The 16,953-nt window shown below is 39.8% G+C and overlaps 1 protein-coding gene and 1 pseudogene across 1 annotated transcript in view; one reads left to right on the top strand and one right to left on the bottom strand.

The window, feature by feature from the left end:
* Window positions 1-16,953, bottom strand: part of MARCHF6 (membrane associated ring-CH-type finger 6) — a 75,143-nt gene that overhangs the window by 50,894 nt on the left and 7,296 nt on the right. The window contains exons 2-4 of the mRNA XM_061189129.1: window positions 4,909-5,005; window positions 4,036-4,109; window positions 505-648 (exon numbers count right to left, since the gene is read on the bottom strand). Of these exons, the coding sequence (XP_061045112.1) occupies window positions 505-648; window positions 4,036-4,109; window positions 4,909-5,005 (315 nt within the window). The remainder of the gene's footprint in view (window positions 1-504; window positions 649-4,035; window positions 4,110-4,908; window positions 5,006-16,953) is intronic.
* Window positions 13,608-14,005, top strand: LOC133090727 (small ribosomal subunit protein uS8-like; annotated as a pseudogene).

Below are 16,953 nucleotides of genomic sequence, written 5' to 3'. Positions count from 1 at the left end.
CTTTAAGAACACAAAGAACCTAAAAAGAATCAACTAAGAGTTAGTATACCAATCTCCCAAAGAGCCTCCTATATTTGAAAGATATGCTTCCCAATTATTCGGCACCATTAGATATGTGTTTTTTAAAAGGGGATTAAAAAAAAATCTCAAAAGAACCCATCTTTTGTCATCCTTGAGAGCTCTAATAAACTTCAAGGAATAAAATTTAATTTCCTTCTAATTATGGTTTGATTTTGCTTTTTCAATTCTTTCATGAACTTTCATTATTAGCCTCTGTATGCTGTGTTTTTCTTTCCCATATTCATTCAAGAAACTGACCTGTTAAAAAATGGTTTTTAATTCAGGTGAATAATGTTTCCTAAATGAAGTTTTCCTAATACATGACATTATAATATCAAATAATTAAATATCATTCGAATAAAACTATGATGCCAAATTACTTTATAATATTAAATAGTTGTACAATGTTTAAATAACTCCAGCCACAGAAGAATGAATACTCACATGCTGTAAGAGGAACAACTCCCAACCATGCAAAGGCCACAAGTGTATAATGAAACCAATATCGTATTGCAGTGCCAATACTTGTAACCAGTCCAGCAAATATGTCTTGGATTGGAAGCCGCGAAGGCATATCTGGGGAATAAACTATAAGGGGAAAAAGTTCACATAATTTCATGAAGATTCAAATAGGTTATTTTCTAGGCAGGTAGCACTATCTTAACTTTCAACATTTGCAATTGTACTTAAATATTTTTTCCTATAAGAAAAATGAATTAAATAATCACAATAAAATACTACATTTACCCAAAAGTCATTTATGAGAGCAAATCACATAAGAAATGTAGAAGCCAATGAAACAGGCCCCTGAGCAGGAAAAAAGATTCAAGAGAAGTACACATCCCTCACTCATAGCCAGGAACTTTATGTAAGGCTAATTTACACATATTTCAGCATTCAAACACTATAATTATCTGGTTTCTCAAATTATAAAAGATCACATAAAGCAAACAGGAGCAAAAGGTGAAGCTGACAGATGTCATCAAGAAAGAACCCTCCCGGGCTTCCCTGGTGGCGCAGTGGTTAAGAATCCGCCTGCCAACGCAGGGGATACGAGTTCGAGCCCTGGTCCGGGAAGATCCCACGTGCCGCAGAGCAACTAAGCCTGTGCGCCACAACTACTGAGCCTGCACTCTAGAGCCCGCGATCCACAACTACTGAGCCCACGAGCCACAACTACTGAGCCCGTGTGCCACAACTACTGAAGCCCACGTGCCTAGAGCCTGTGCTCTGCAACGAGAAGCCACCGCAATGAGAAGCCCACGCACCGCAAGGAAGAGTAGCCCCCGCTCGCCGCAACTAGAGAAAGCCCGCGCGTAGCAACGAAGTCCCAACGCAGCCAAAAATAAAATAAAATAAATAAATTTTTTAAAAAAACCCTCCCCCCATGCCAGCCTCTGAAATAGCACTCAAAATGCACAACAATCCGCAGCAGAGCCACGTGCTGCAAGAGCAAACAGCCCACTGACGTCTGTTAGCCACTCCCCACCCCATTTCAGCACAATAATCAACATTCCAAATGGTAAATTAAGGTCTTCCCACTTCTCTGCAAAGTGTGGTTCAATACTCAGAAAAAGAGGTTCTGCCACAGGTAATATTGTGATCTATAAAAAATACATATCTGGTCGTTCAGATGACCAAAATATATTTCTCAAATACATTTGGTCTTCGTCCACAGTTCCTGGCTCACAGCTCCTGAAACCCTAGGAATTTTCTAAGCAACGTAAGCCATAAAAGTATCTTTTGTTATGTTAATGAGATGACTTTTGAACCTGTCTGGGGCGGGGGTGGGGAGAAAGAGTATGGCACAGGTTTTCCAAGGGAGCCAACCAAGTAATTGGAGAGTTGGAACTTTCAGCTCCACCCTTCAGACCTCTGGGGAGGAGCGAGGGACTGAAGGTAGAACCAATCGCCAACAGTCAATGATTTAATCAATCACGCCTATGTAATGAGGCCTTCATAAAAACCCGAAAGGCCTCAGGTTCGGAGAGCTTCCCAGCTGGTGAAAACAAGTAGATCTGGGGAAAATGGTGCAGTTTCCCTTCCCACATACCCTACTTTATGCATCTCTTCAATCTGGCTGTTCCTGAATTACATCCTTTTATAATAAACTGATGATCTAATAAGTAAAATGTTTCTCTGAGTTCTATGAGCCACTCTAGCAAATTAATCAAATCAAGGAAGGGGTCATTGGGAACCCCTGATTTTAAGTCAGTTGGTCAGAAAGTCAAAATCAAAACTAACAGCCTGGGTTTGCGACTAGCATCTGCAGGGGTTTGAGGGACCCCAGTCCTTTAAGGACTGAGCCCTCAACCTGTGGAATCGAATGCTATCTTGGAGTAGACAGTATCAGAATTGAGTTAAATTGTAGGACACCCAGCTGGTGTCCTGCAGAACTGCTTACTGGTGTAGGGAAAACCACTCCACACACATGTTGGAATTGGTACCAGAACCTATGTACACACATTTTAGAAAGATTTCCTTTGTAAATGGTTCCAGTGAAAACCACTGCTCTACCACAGGTTTCTCAGAAAGAACATACAGAAGGAACAAAGGCCTCTTTCTCCAGTAAGGCCAAAACAAAGAGCTATGATAAATAAAGTTTTAAAATCAGTGATCTGAAATTTATGAGAGCACTATTACAAAACTGTTCACAGCTATAGACACAAAGGAGTCAACAAGTAACAAACAGCTACTTTTTACAACACACCTACAAAGATCGGTACTTTAAGAGGATATTTGATACACAGGAGCAAGTCATTAAACCAGTAAATAGAGTTTTTGAAAAAGATAAACAGAGCACATGACTGTCAAATGAAAACTAAAAGGTACAAACACAAGCTTTTATTGGCCTCAGAATAAAGAAGCTCACGTGAGTATTTCTTATCAATCAAACTTCATGAAAATATTCAATTATTTAGTCTTGCAGTTTGCAATAAACCTTAAGCTGTACAGTTTTTATGCCCTACAGAAAATAAAGACTACAAAATAACAGAATTGACATTTTTTGAGCACAATGAATACAAAGCTTCAAAAGTGAAACTGTAATGATTTTAATTATATACACTCACCACATAAAGACAAAGTAAAACTAACACTAATTTATAGAATTTACACTCAGCAGCTCAAGATGCTTAAAACAAACAAAAACTAAAGCATAAAAAAATCTTTGGGGGAAGGGGAGAGCAATATACTAGGATCCCAGAATGAAAATGTGCTTCAAATTCTTGATAACTTGCCAGTATAAACCTCTACTTATTTAAGATGAACAATATTAAATATCAATCAATAGGTAAAGGAGTTATAATTAGAATTTTAAAGATCTGCAAAATATTTACCATAAGCCTACAAAATACTGAGCTTAAAAAGTCTTATTTTAAAAAAGTGAATTAAGTATTTGTCTTTATTATTATTCCAACCAACATAATTTAAACTCAAAAGATATCCCAAATTTGAACAGGGATGGGATATTCGACAAATTCAAGGCATCAATAATTTTTCTGGGTAAATAATGGTATTATAGCTATATTTTTTTTAAAAAACCATTACTCTTTAGAGATACATGCTAAAATATGTACAGATGAAATCATAAATGATGGGATTTGCTTTAATAAGGATGGAGAGGTGCGAACAAGAGCAAAGGGAATGACATGTAAAGGCTATGAGTTGAAAATGGATGAAACTGAGTGATGGATACATACAGGCTCATTATAACTTTGTACACGTTTGAACTTGTCTAAAAGAAAAAATATCCCACAAATTAAATCACGTGTGCGTGGTGTGTTAAAAGCTGACGTGTGGTGTGTTAAAAGCTGACGTGTAGTTTTTAAAAATATTTTCCAAAATGTTATAGCAATACTTTCTATTACCATAAAAAACAAATTAAGCTGAACACAGTTGCTTTAAAACTGTTTAAACACCTCTATGTGGCCAGTTATAACCTAGAAATGCAGTGAAAACTTCGAAAGAACTTACTTGGTGTGAAAGCAAATCTGTGCTTGCATAATTCACAGTATTCTTTTCGACTGTGTTTCAGCCACTGAACTAAGCTGCAATTACAAATACATTCATAAGTATAGTGTTTATAACAAAAAAACTTTTAAGGTTTCATTCAAAACTAATATTGCTTTACTAAAATTTTACGTATCACAGAACTTTTACAATTAACTTTTTATCATTGATGCCCTCTGAGTACAGAATTATAACAGATAAACATAAAAACGACATGTATTTCCTCTATTAAAAAGCAGTTTCAATTAACTAAACAATTAATTAATCAAAGTAAATTGTAACCTCCTCAAAGATAACTGAATATAGAAGAATCTCCAAGCATCAACATCAGTTCTAATATTGGTCTAATGATACTGCTACCTGGTGGCTAGATCTATCACTAATTGGTTGGCTGTGTGACCTAGAACAAGTTACTTAACCTTTCAATGCTTCAGTTCCCTCATCTAAATAATCATAAAATCATAATTATACTCCACCTTGCAGTTTTAAGGATTAAATGAGTTAAAATGTATACAAGCAATGAGTTACTACCTTACACAAAGCATTTCCTAAATGTAAACTATAATCATGCCAAGCAAAACTAGAACACCATAACACTTCCCATGAACATAAGCTCTCCATGGTAGAAATAAACAAATGGGTACTCACGTGCATCTGAAAGACAATATACCAAAATCACACGGCATGGTAATAAGAAATATGGGTAATTTCCAAATTTTCACAATAAAAATTTTAAAGAAATAACTAGTTACAGAAAAAGTTCATTGAAACAGTCTCCCCTATTATATAGATGACAGTAAAGCTCAGACATAAAAATTTTCTAAAAGGATGACTCACCATTCTTGATGGATAAACTTAATGCTGCCAGTACACACACAAGGATGATAAAGAGGTTTCTCAGGTGTTCCTTCTGACCGACACACTCTACATATATCTATTAATGAAAAAAAAAATTGAATTATCTTTGGTTATAACTTTTAAAAAAATAATAGGCCACCAAAAACTAAAATATTGCATGTTAAAGCAAGACTATCACTAGGTAAAACATTAATCAACATCATGGAGAACTAAAAAGTGTGATCAGGATGATAATCTAGTATATCTGAAACTTAAAAATTTTCTATTATATAAAAAGGTCACTTGTTCCTTTGTATGAGAGCTCTGTAAATAAATCAAAATTGAAAATAACGGAAACAGTGGTTTTATTTGAAACTGTACTTCCTCATAACTAACAGATTATAGATAGAAATATGCAAAATCACTTCACCATTCCTGTCCTAACAGTTTAAAGTCTAAAGTCCTAAGTCCGGTCCTAAGTTTACACTTCACAAAAACACATCGAAACAGCAGAGCGGCCCTAGAGGGAGAGACAGACAGGAACAGACACACACACAACAGAGTGTGCAGGGGGCACCCCAAGACCACGAAGGCCAGAGAAAGGCGAGCCAGAGGCCACCTTAAGCAGAAACTACGGAAGCTCAGGGCTACGGGTCGGCCACCAAAGGGCAGCAGCTCTTCCTTCACTCCCTCCACCCCCGCCCCAAGTGATTCTCATGGCACTACTGTCAGTCTTGCCTGGGGTGGCGGGTGACGTACAGATGGCCGAAAGCTATCCCTCAAGCTCGCTTGCTCGGTCCTTAACGCGGTCTTTCCGCAGGACCACCTACCGAAACCTGGTTGTGATTTTCATTTAGACCATCTTCTCGGTGATCCACCAAGACCAAATGCCAACCCCAAGTGGGCAATCTGAGGGGCGATGGGCAGTATGAACAACGGGCAGGGACTTAATGCAAGCTTCTGATCTACTCTCTTACAGGGAATTCCTCATTAATGAGGAATAATTGCAACCGAGAGCCCAGCACTAATGGATTTAATAATGAATCCCCAGCACCCGTCAGACTGGGATACGCACATGCTAAAAAGTGTGGCGCAGTTACGGCCCCTTAAGAGCATCACAGACTTGTGATTGCTCAATCCTGGGTGGCTAAGCAATATTTGTCGAAGTTAGGGATATCAAGCACTGGGGGTAACCTAAGTGGTGATCACACTAGTCTCCCCGGTTATCAATAAGCCAGACAAATCGCTCCAGCAACACAGAAAGGCCACGCACCACCACCCACGTAAGAGCTATCAAAGTGCCAATCCTGTCTGTGATGGAGTCGCGTAGGGTTGTCCAGGTTGAGTCAAATTAAGCGCAGATCACACCACTGTGCCTTCAAATTTCAGCTCTGGAACCAGACGCTCCAGCTACCACCATCCGAAGGACTTCGGTTTCCCATAAGCTGCCAGCAATAAGCTACCGGCACATTACCGGAAATAACGAGGGCAGTCGGCATTGTTTATGGTCAGAACAACATGGGATCAGAATCTCTTCAAACCTCCCATTTTCACCTTCATCCTTAAGTAATGAAAACATCCACGGCAAAAGCTTTCACTTTGGTCGGTCTCGCATCAATCTAAGACTGAGCTCTAGCGGTGCAGCACGAGCATCCCAGCCATGCCGTCTAATCGGCCTCCACAATCAACTTCCAACACAAACAAAACAGAACCACGCTCCCATTCCAGGATTTCCAGCAGCAGTGTGCAGGCAGCTCGCGCCTGCTTTGAGTACTTCAATTTCTTCAAGTGCACACTTCAGCCCACAGAAACTCGACTAGGAGCCAGGAGGGCGCCGAGCAGCAGAGGGTAGGGATAGGAACGGAAGCTCCCCATCCACAGACCCGCGCGGCAGATCATACAGCATTTTAACTGCACCGAATTCAATACCCTGCCACTGAAGCTGGGGATTACCTCAGCTGCCGGTACCAGATTTGCCACACAGTGAATCTGCCTTACAGGATTTTAAGTGGACTCATTCCAATTACTGGACCTCGAAAGTGTCCAGTGTTGTTTTTCATCACTGCCTCCCCACCCTCGGGTCGTGAGTGGCAAATCTGCTACCTTCCTAGGCTGGAGTAGTAGATTACCAGGCTTCCTCTATGGAATCGAATCCGGATTTCCCATCACCCGAATTCCCAGTCACGGTGGTTGCCATGGTACTCAAAACGACTCCTTAATAGGGCCACAGAACGTGCAATCCTGGTCATCTAGAATCATCAGAGCAGAGCTGCTGATGCCCATGAGCATGGATTAGTTCTAGAATTACCACAGTTCTGTAGGTAGGAGCCAAACAAGCGCTCAAAGTCATCCTCAACATCAGGGTATCTAAGCCAGAAGCGCTTAGACGCCCCTGAATTAACTTTAGTGACAGGCATGTGCTACTGCAGGATCAACCACTCAGAGTGGGTTTGAGTGCGAGTGTGAGGAGACAGGTGCAGTCATAGGGCAAAGTGGTTCCACCTCATCCTGTCACCCCGGCCAGCTCTCAGGCAGCTGCGGGAGTAGAAAGTAGGGCGCAGTAGCCACAGCGCAGCAAGGGGTGTCCCGTAAGCAAGACACAGTGCAGAGGGAAGCAGCAAGAGACACCGCTGGGCTTACACGAACGAGGGTCACCACGAGGGTCGCCACGTCACCCTCCACCAACATGGTGGCTGGTCAGCCACCAGTTATACGGGGATGGACTGGGGTGGGGCAGGGACAGCCTTTGTGGGCACACCTCGGCTAGCGGGACGCAGGGACAAACACCGGAAACAGTATCAACACGGGTGTGAACGGCTGATCGCCAGCCGGGCACCTCCTAGACAGGGACCAGCCCCACAGGGTGACCTGTGTGGCGCAGGGAGCCGCGGCAAGGACGTCACAGCAGGAGGCTGAGGGATGTGCCCACCCGCAGGAGGCACCACATCTCCCCACACTCCCACAGCACAACCGCAAGGGGCGGGTGGGGTTGAGTGGGGTGGGACTGGAGAGACAGCACCTCCACTAGCAGGACAGAGAAACACGTGAATACGACCAGACACCGATCTTCAGTAGACTCCATCCTTCTGAAGGATGAACCAAGAAACAGAGAACTAAGCAAACACAACAAATCTAAATCAAGACCCAGAGCTCTGCTCAACAGTCTAAAGTACAGGACTGGACTCACCTTGCCCTGCAAGCTCAAAACTATTTTTGCCGTAACACTAAGAGTGTTTTACTCTCATTGTCTTGCCATTGTACAGTGGAGTTTTCCAGAGGCTACATGAGACACCTGTTTGAATGCAGCTGCCTCCCATTAAACCAGACATTTAAAAGGTACGTAAATATAAAACAAATCCACTCTTCTCACCAGTATTTTGGGTTTGGAATATATAGTTATTTTCATGAAAAAAATTTTATATTAACACATAATGGGTGTGTTAAGCGAATAAATATTTCTAAATTTTTTTGTTCTCTTATACGGCAAATAAAAGCTCTTCTGAATCTTTTAGAAGAATTTACAGGGATCCTGAGACCAAAAAAGTTTGAGAACCACTGCTCTATCGTAGTGGTATGTTTAGGTATGCTGATAGCTAGATAGACATAGATTTTGCTCATGGAACATCTGAAAAAAATCAGAGAATAACTATGGCTCTCTCAAAATACACATATGCATAAAATTATCATTATTGTATCAGGGACTTCACAAGCTCCACTGATCATACAAGAACAAGGAAAGGGAAGGGAACATTAGACTTCTGAATCACTTTGTTTTAGAACCATAGAAATCTTTTACATAATAATAAAAGTGGAAATCATATAATAATCCAAATGCAAAATAAACCAAAAACAAATCAAACAAATGAACCTGTGTATATCAAGCTTAATCACAGAAAATAATTACTTTAGACTTTAAAACATGATCATATATCCCCAAGTGGGCTATATCCAAAGACAGAAGGAACTATAAAGAAATCCTAAAGAGAATTCAATAATCATCATGTTAACAGTAATAATATTGATAGTTACTTTTAAACTTGGAGGATAAAGACAATAAGTATGATACTGGTATTGCGGTTATTTGTTTTAAAAAAATTATCTCTTAGAATACGTAAGTATTCATGGATGAAAAGATACCGTATCTGGGATTTCCTTTAAAACAATCCAGCAGAAGTGTGGCAAGAGGGAAAGGGTTGAGATAAAAGAATTATCAACCATATGCTTGTATCTGTTGAATCTAGATGCTAGTTATACGGAAGTTTATTACATTAATCTATTTGTGAGTTTGAAATTTTGTATAATGAAACTTTAAAAAAAACAATCAAAGGTTAACATGCAATTTGTAAATATAATAACTCAACTTTACTAACACTACCAAGTCCTATCTATCTATCTATTTATTTATTTATGGCTGCGTTGGGTCTTCGTTGCTGCACGCCGTCTTTCTCTAGCTGCGGCGAGCGGGGGCTACTCTTCGTTGCGGTGCGCGGGCTTCTCACTGCGGTGGCTTCTCTTACTGTGGAGCACGGGCTCCAGAGCGCAGCCTCAGTAGTTGTGGCGCACGGGCTTAGTTGCTTGGCGGCATGTGGGATCTTCCCAGACCAGGGCTCGAACCCGTGTCCCCTGCACTGGCAGGCGGATTCTTAACCACTGCACCACCAGGGAAGCCCACCAAGTCCAATTTTATCAGTGAAGTTCTTTAGCAGGAGGTCTTTGCATGTGGTTTATTTAACACACACACACAAATGTGAAAACTCATGTTAGCAATTTTCCTATTTCACTGACCATGTTTTTTAAAATGTGTTAAAACTTTCACTGGCTATATCTTCATCAGGGAAAGAAGGCAAAATAAAATCTAAATAATCTGTCTCAACATTTCTAAAAGCCTACTACTATGCAACCAACAACCCATTTCTAACTTAAAACCATTTCATCTAAATGACTCTAATACAGAATTTGGTCCAAGAATCAACATCACAAATCTCTTTTGCAGTACTGACTCTTGTTTTTCCCCACATGATGAAGTTGTGACTGAGTTTTGCTCAAGAGTACTTTATGTATAAATATTTCCCTAAATGGAAAAGCAAAAATTGTTGCTATAAATCAACCAGAATGACGATAAGCCTCAGCTATAAAACTCCTATAAAAGGCAAACACTCAGCTGTTTAGCAGGCCCCGAGCCACACCTGATTCGCAGTGGCTTATCCACCCCTTATCAGGGAAATGGAGGCCAGGAAAAGCTACCTAAGAGATAGGCTGCAGCTGCCATTGCTCTATATCCTCAACTCAATTTCCTTAGCTAGTCCGTGTGCATGGAGTAGAAGCAATGAAAGGTTCTTCCCTGCCAATCTATATTCCAGGAGAAAAATCTGACACAAGGCACAGATATATAAAGGTCATAGTTAAACAGTTATTCTGGAAGAATACGTAAGAAACTATTAACAGTTGCTACTTTGGGGGGATCAGGGTTGGGGGAAATAAGTTCTTTCCTTATTATAAGTGTATGTTGCCTATAGTGCAGGTGTACCTCGGCATCCAAGAATGGATTGCTTCCAAGAGCCCCCATGTATCCCAAAACTCCAGGGCACTCAAGTCCCATAGTTGGCCCTCCACATCTGCAGGTTCTGTCCACATCCACAGATTCAAGCAAATTCAGATGAAAATTCTGATCTGCAGTTGGTTGAATTTACCGATGTGACACCCACGAATGGGGCGGGGGCCAACACCATATAAGTACTGGAAAAAATCCGCATATAAGTGGACCCAAGTAGTTCAAACCAGTGTTGTTCAAGGATCAACTGTATATATTTGTGTAGTATTTTGCTAGTATCTTACTTAAAATTAATAGTTTCCTATATACTTATGTCCAAAAACATGTACAAGAATGTTCATAGCAGCTCTATTCATAATAATGCCTCCAAAATGGAAACTACCCAAATTGCCTAAATTTGGCAAATAAATTTGGATAAATTTTGGTATATTCATATAATTTAATATAATACTTCATGGCAAAAAGAATAAACCAACCAAAACCACAAACCACAATTTGGATTTATCTCACAAAATGATGTTGAGTGATAAAGAACCCCAGACACAAAGAGTACCTACTCCTATACAATTCCACATGTAAAAAAATTCAAAAACATGTAAAACACATATCATCTAGAAAATAAGGATAAAGGTTTGCTCTAGAGAAAGGCAGCAATAAAGACTAGAAGACGAATGAAGATTCTAGATCAAGATGAAATAGTAGTTTTCTGCCTACTCCTCCTGCCAAGGACAGCTAAAAACCCAGGATATTATACACAAAACAAACATAAGAAGACTCGAAAAGGTGAAAAGAAGGCAGATCAGCAAAAGAAGCTGGGACGCCAAGGAACCACAAGGCAGTGAGTTCTCTGGATTTGTGTTCTGCCTCAAGTATCCTGGACTGGAGCCTGAGGTGGAGAAGCTGGCAAGCTAGAAACACCAATGAGAACAGACAAAAAAATTCCCCCCAAAGCTTGCTCTCTCTAGCCAAAGGACCAGGAAAGGGCAACTCAGCAAGACAGAAAACTTTAGACAGTAACTGCTGCTGTACTCCAGCCAAACAGTACAAGAAAAAAATTCGACCCTATGACCACCTCTGACAGTCAAGAACAAGTGGGGAGTAGACTTAAGATAAGCAAACTCTATTTCTAATCCTAGCCCAACTATATTATCAAGCAAGTTAATGAGGAAATGAGGATTTAAAACCTAACCCCCAATTCCAAAAGATAACTTTTTTTTTTTTTTTTTTTTTTTGGTAAGAAGTGGGTTTATTTAGAGAGAAACACACTCCACAGACACAGTGTGGGTCATCTCGGAAGGTGAGAAAGGCCCAAAAGACAACTTTTTGACTTTATCATACACACCCTGGTTATGTGATCAAGTTTTCTTGAATGTTTTATTTTTTCATAATTTAATGTCAATATCCTATATATATCTACTATCTACCGCTTCAAATTTATAATTTTCTTCCTTTTGAACAGTAGATTTGCTCCCTCTAATGAAACACATTACTGAAATATAAGGGTAAAAATAACTACTACAACAGCTAATTAAGAAGTAGTTTTATTACTAGTGAAGCTGGATATTTCCACATTTTGCCACGTTCTCTTTCTTTGTGAACTATCTATTCAAATTCTTCGTCCAGCTTACTAATTAGGGTCTTAACAATAAGAAAAGAGTCCAAAAAAATTCAGCAAAGGATTTGAACAGATACTTCAGCAAAGAAGGTCTACAAATGAAAACAATGCTGACTCGTTAAGGAAATACAAATTAAAAACACAGTTAAGATGCTGATGACTGTACAACAATGTGCTTATATTTAATGCCACTGAATTAAATACTTAAAGATGGTTAGAATGGTAAATTTTGTTATGTATTTTTTACATTAACAACAAAGTTTAAACCACAGTAAGATTACCACTACATACCTATTAAAATAAAAATAAAAACATATATACTCTTACCATACATCCAGCAACCCTATTCCTAGGTATTTAACCTAGTAAAATGAAAACTTATGTTTGCACAAAAACCTATGTGAATTTCATTCATAATTCTCCCAGACTGGAAACAACCAACCCAAGCATTCCACAACTGGGGAATGGATAACTGCGGCACATCCCTACAACAGAATACTACTCAGCAATAAAAAGGAACAAACTGCTGATACAGGCAACAATGTGACTACATCTTAAATGCATTATGTTAAGTTGAAAGAAGCCAGACTCAAACAGCTACATACTGTTTAATTCCACTTACGACATTCGGGAAAGGCAAAACTATACAGACAGAAACAGATCAGTGGTTGCCAGGGTCTGGGGGTGGAGCTGACCATAAAAAGACACGAAGTTATTTTGGGGAGTGAAAGAACTATATCTTGATTGTGGTGGCTACATGAGTATCTGCATTTGTCAAAAACTCACAGACATTAAATAAGGAAAACTTTAAATACACTTTAATTTTAATAAAATCAGAAAGTTTTCTACAGTACTAGTGTCTAAACAGATGTAGGAAAAAAGAACAAATGAGAAAAGGTAATGACATGAAAAAAAAATTAGTTCCCTCTCTAAAATGTGTTCTAATGAAGTTGTAGATTGAAATGTATCCCAATGAGCACATTTATTTCATCCGACCAGGTAGGAATTAATGTTGCTAGGGACTGTGGAAATCATCAGCATTGGTCATCAAATATTTTTGGCATTCTACTTTCTGGGTATGTGGCAGTACTGCACTTCCCTGTCACCTCTGAAATTATACCTGAACATGTGACTTGCTTTAGTCAATGAAATATGAGTTATAGTGATGTGCATCACTTCTAGATAAAAGTCTTTGGGCACCAATGAACACAATCCATCACACTGCATTTTCTTGCCTCAACGACTGTGGAATCATGTGCTAAGCCATGGTCTCCAATCTAGATCTCCAAGTGACCAGCATTATTAGCAGGAGACTCTCTCCCCAGCCACACTGGACGTGATGTCAGTGAGAAACTTAAAGCAACCCTCTGTTGCTCAGGTTTGGGGGAAGTTTGTGACTAAGACATAAATCAGTCTATCCTGTTTTATAAAGAATCTTAGCTGCTTCACAAAACTAAAACTAAAACAAGCACAACCACCACCAACACAGAAAGTCAAAGAAAACTCTTTTCACCATCTTTCCGTGCTACCACAATGGTGTGCACGAATGACCTGGCTGATGCTCTCAAGAGCATTAACAATGCTGAAAAGAGAGACAAATGCCAGGTTCTTGTCAGGCCATGCTCCAAAATCATCTGGTTTCTAACTGTAATGATGAAGCATGCTTACATTGGCAAATTTCAAATCACTGATGATCACAGAGCTGGGAAAATTATTGTGAACCTCACAGGCAAGTTAAACAAGCATGGAGTGATCAGGCCCAGATTTGAAGTGCAACTCAGAAATCTAGAAAAATGTCAAAATAACCTACTTCCATTCTGCTAGCTTGGTTTCACTGTACTGACAACCTCAGCTGGCATGAGGACCATGAAGAAACAAGACAAAAACACATAGGAGAGAAATCCTGGAATTTTTTCCCTAGGAGTATGTAACAATATGCAAATAAAATGCCTCAATGGGGAAAAGGCGGGGGGGGGGGGGGGGGGAGTCAAAGAAAAAATTATCTATTTTGTTTACTAGGATTAATCCCACCACCCAAAACCTCAAGAGAATAACAAGGCCAAGGGTACAAAAGGAGAGTGCAGTCTACAAAAGGTGCAGCCTGAGGCCCTTCACTAAAAATGAAATAATGTTCTGTGGTGGAGTAAGGCTCCACCAAGTTAACATGCAGTAAAATTACAAATCTTGCTCAGGCCAAACAAAGTAAAATCAATGCACTCTGCTGGTTATGAATGAAAACTTACCTAGAACAATAAAGCAAAGCTCTTCCTGGTTTTCAAGGGCAAATTTCTTCTGTTAAATCCTATGGCAACTTTTGTTGCTTTATTTGAATACTTAGTATCTTCACAAAGCATACCTTTTAGAAGTTCCTAGCACAGTACCTAGCTCAGTAAAGTTTTTTTTGAACAAAACCTTCAAGTCCTTAGTGACTGAATATGGAGACAGCCCATGAGATGAAAGGGAGGGGTAACACCCAATAGTGTGCAAGGTTATCAAGTTGGTGCCAGCTGTGGAAGTCAACACCCATTCAAGGCTAGCCCATCCCATTAGTTTTTTTAGCCAACAATCCAAATATATTCTAAGTATCTACTATGAGAAAAAATGCAAAACAACTCTTAAAGCTTTGGGTACATCTTACCTCTTAAGCCATTCTCTACCCTGAAAGTTCTTTCACATAAGATTTCAAAACGTTTCCACTTTCCTTCTGGTGATAAACTAGTGATAATTTAATAAACAAAGGGTTTAATACACTTTTTTAGAACAGATTACATTTACAGAAAATATAAGGAGACAGGACAATGCTCCCCCGTACACAGTACCCAGTATCCCCTCTTATTAACATCCTACATTAGGATGGTAGTTCTATTACACTTAATGAACCCATATTGACACACTATCATTAACTAAAGTCAACAGTTTATTCAGATTTCCTTGATCTTTACCTAACGTCATTTCCTATCCCAGAATCCACATTACATTTAGTTGTCATGTCTCCTTAGGCGTCTCTTGGCTCTGGCAGTTTCTCACACTTCCCTTGTTTTTGATGACTTCGATTTTTTTTTAATTAATTAATTTTTTGTGTGCATTGCATCTTCGTTGCTGCACGCGGGCTTTCTCTAGTTGCGGTGAGCAGGGGTTACTCTTTGTTGCGGTGTGCAGGCTTCTCACTGCGGTGGCTTATCTTTGTTGCGGAGCACGGGCTCTAGGCGCGCAGGCTTCAGTAGTTGTGGCACGCGGGCTCAGTAGTTGTGGCTCACGGGCTTAGTTGCTCCACGGCATGTGGGATCCTTCCAGATCAGGGCTCAAACCCCTGTCCCCTGCATTGGCAGGCAGATTCTTAACAACTGCACCACCAGGGAAGTCCCCAGAATTGGTTTGATGTTTTTGGTCATGATTAGAGTGGGGCTATGGGTTCTGGGGAGGAAAATCACATAGGCAAAGTGCCATTTCATCACAGAATATGAACGGTACATTATCAACATGATTTTTATGACTGTTAATGTTGACCTTGATTCACCTGGTTGCAGTAACAAAGGATTTTTAATAGCTAATTATCAACAAAAATTTTATAATTAGTAGCTACGATTACAGTAAACAAATATTAAAAATACATTATTAAAAAACAGTATTCAAAATATCTGTGGATAACCTATATAGCTAAAACCAGAAGTGTGACTACATAAATTGTGGTACATTCACTACACGAATGTCTATAGCCCCGTAAAAATAGCAGTTATATGACAATATGGAAGTATGCATAATGTTAAGTAAACAAAGCAGGAATAAAAAAATGAATACACACAATTCTTACAACTAGGGAAAAAACCCAGAACAGCCTAAAAGGGAAAATACAAAAAATGATAGCCATTATATTGGTTAGATGAGAACATGGGTGATTTTCTTCCCATTTTCCCGAAGTTTCTACTGTTTCATTGCTACTTTTACAATTACAAGAAAAAGAAATTTTTAACTGCTAAAATTCTGTGAAAAACACTTCCTTTTTGACTGTGAAAGTATACCTACTTTTTTAAAATGTGGATTTGGTAATTAGGCCTTGAAAGCATACATTTAAATTCCAATTCTCCATATATCCCAAAGCTTAGTTATTTCTTATCTCTCCAGATTACTGATCATTACAAAACTAACATTCACCTATACTATTGCTCCTGGAAGCCTGAAAACTGCATCTGCCTTGCTGACTAGGCTTGAGTTACATGCTGTCAATGAGAAGCTCTCCTGTGGGATCATAAGATGGAGGAAAGGAGTAAAGCCATTTCCTACTTCTGGCTCTAAAAACAGCAGTGGCAGCTAACTGCAGGTACTGTGGACTCCTGCAGTAGTTACAGAGTTCGTGGTGAGGATTTTGCCAGCAGTGGGCAAATGCAAATTCAGCAGCACAGGCAATAACTCCCAAGTTTTAGCAGGAGTGTGCCAAGTATCAATGTATTGAATATTTCCTCTCAGCTCCAAATTTATCCTTCAGTACCACCTGTTCAGTGATAAGAGACTGGACTCTTTTAAACAGTTTTTAAAAATAAATTTGTTGGTAGAGGGTGCTGGAGGGACAACACAGGAGGGCTGGAGCACTCCTTTCTCCCGCTGCAGTGTCAGGTTTGCTTTAGTAACCAACTTCTCACAGCCCTACTGATACCAGCTCAACACACTCCAGGCCTTGCGCCCACAGTGGTACCCTAACTCTGTCTGCATGCCTACCCATCAACCTTGAGTCTCCTGCATGCACCCTGGAGGGTTGTTTCCTGCTCACCCAGAAACTGTGGACTAGCTCTGGCTTGGACAACTCCATACTCCTCCAATGAGGTCTGAACCACAGCTGTGAGGAGGGGCCCTCACCCCTCCCCAGTCTGTCCCTACTTGGACA

This window comes from Eubalaena glacialis, chromosome 4, assembly GCF_028564815.1.
Source record: "Eubalaena glacialis isolate mEubGla1 chromosome 4, mEubGla1.1.hap2.+ XY, whole genome shotgun sequence".
NCBI lineage: Eukaryota > Metazoa > Chordata > Mammalia > Artiodactyla > Balaenidae > Eubalaena > Eubalaena glacialis.
Note: the sequence above shows the minus strand (reverse complement) of the source record. Positions and strands in the feature narration are given on the sequence as shown.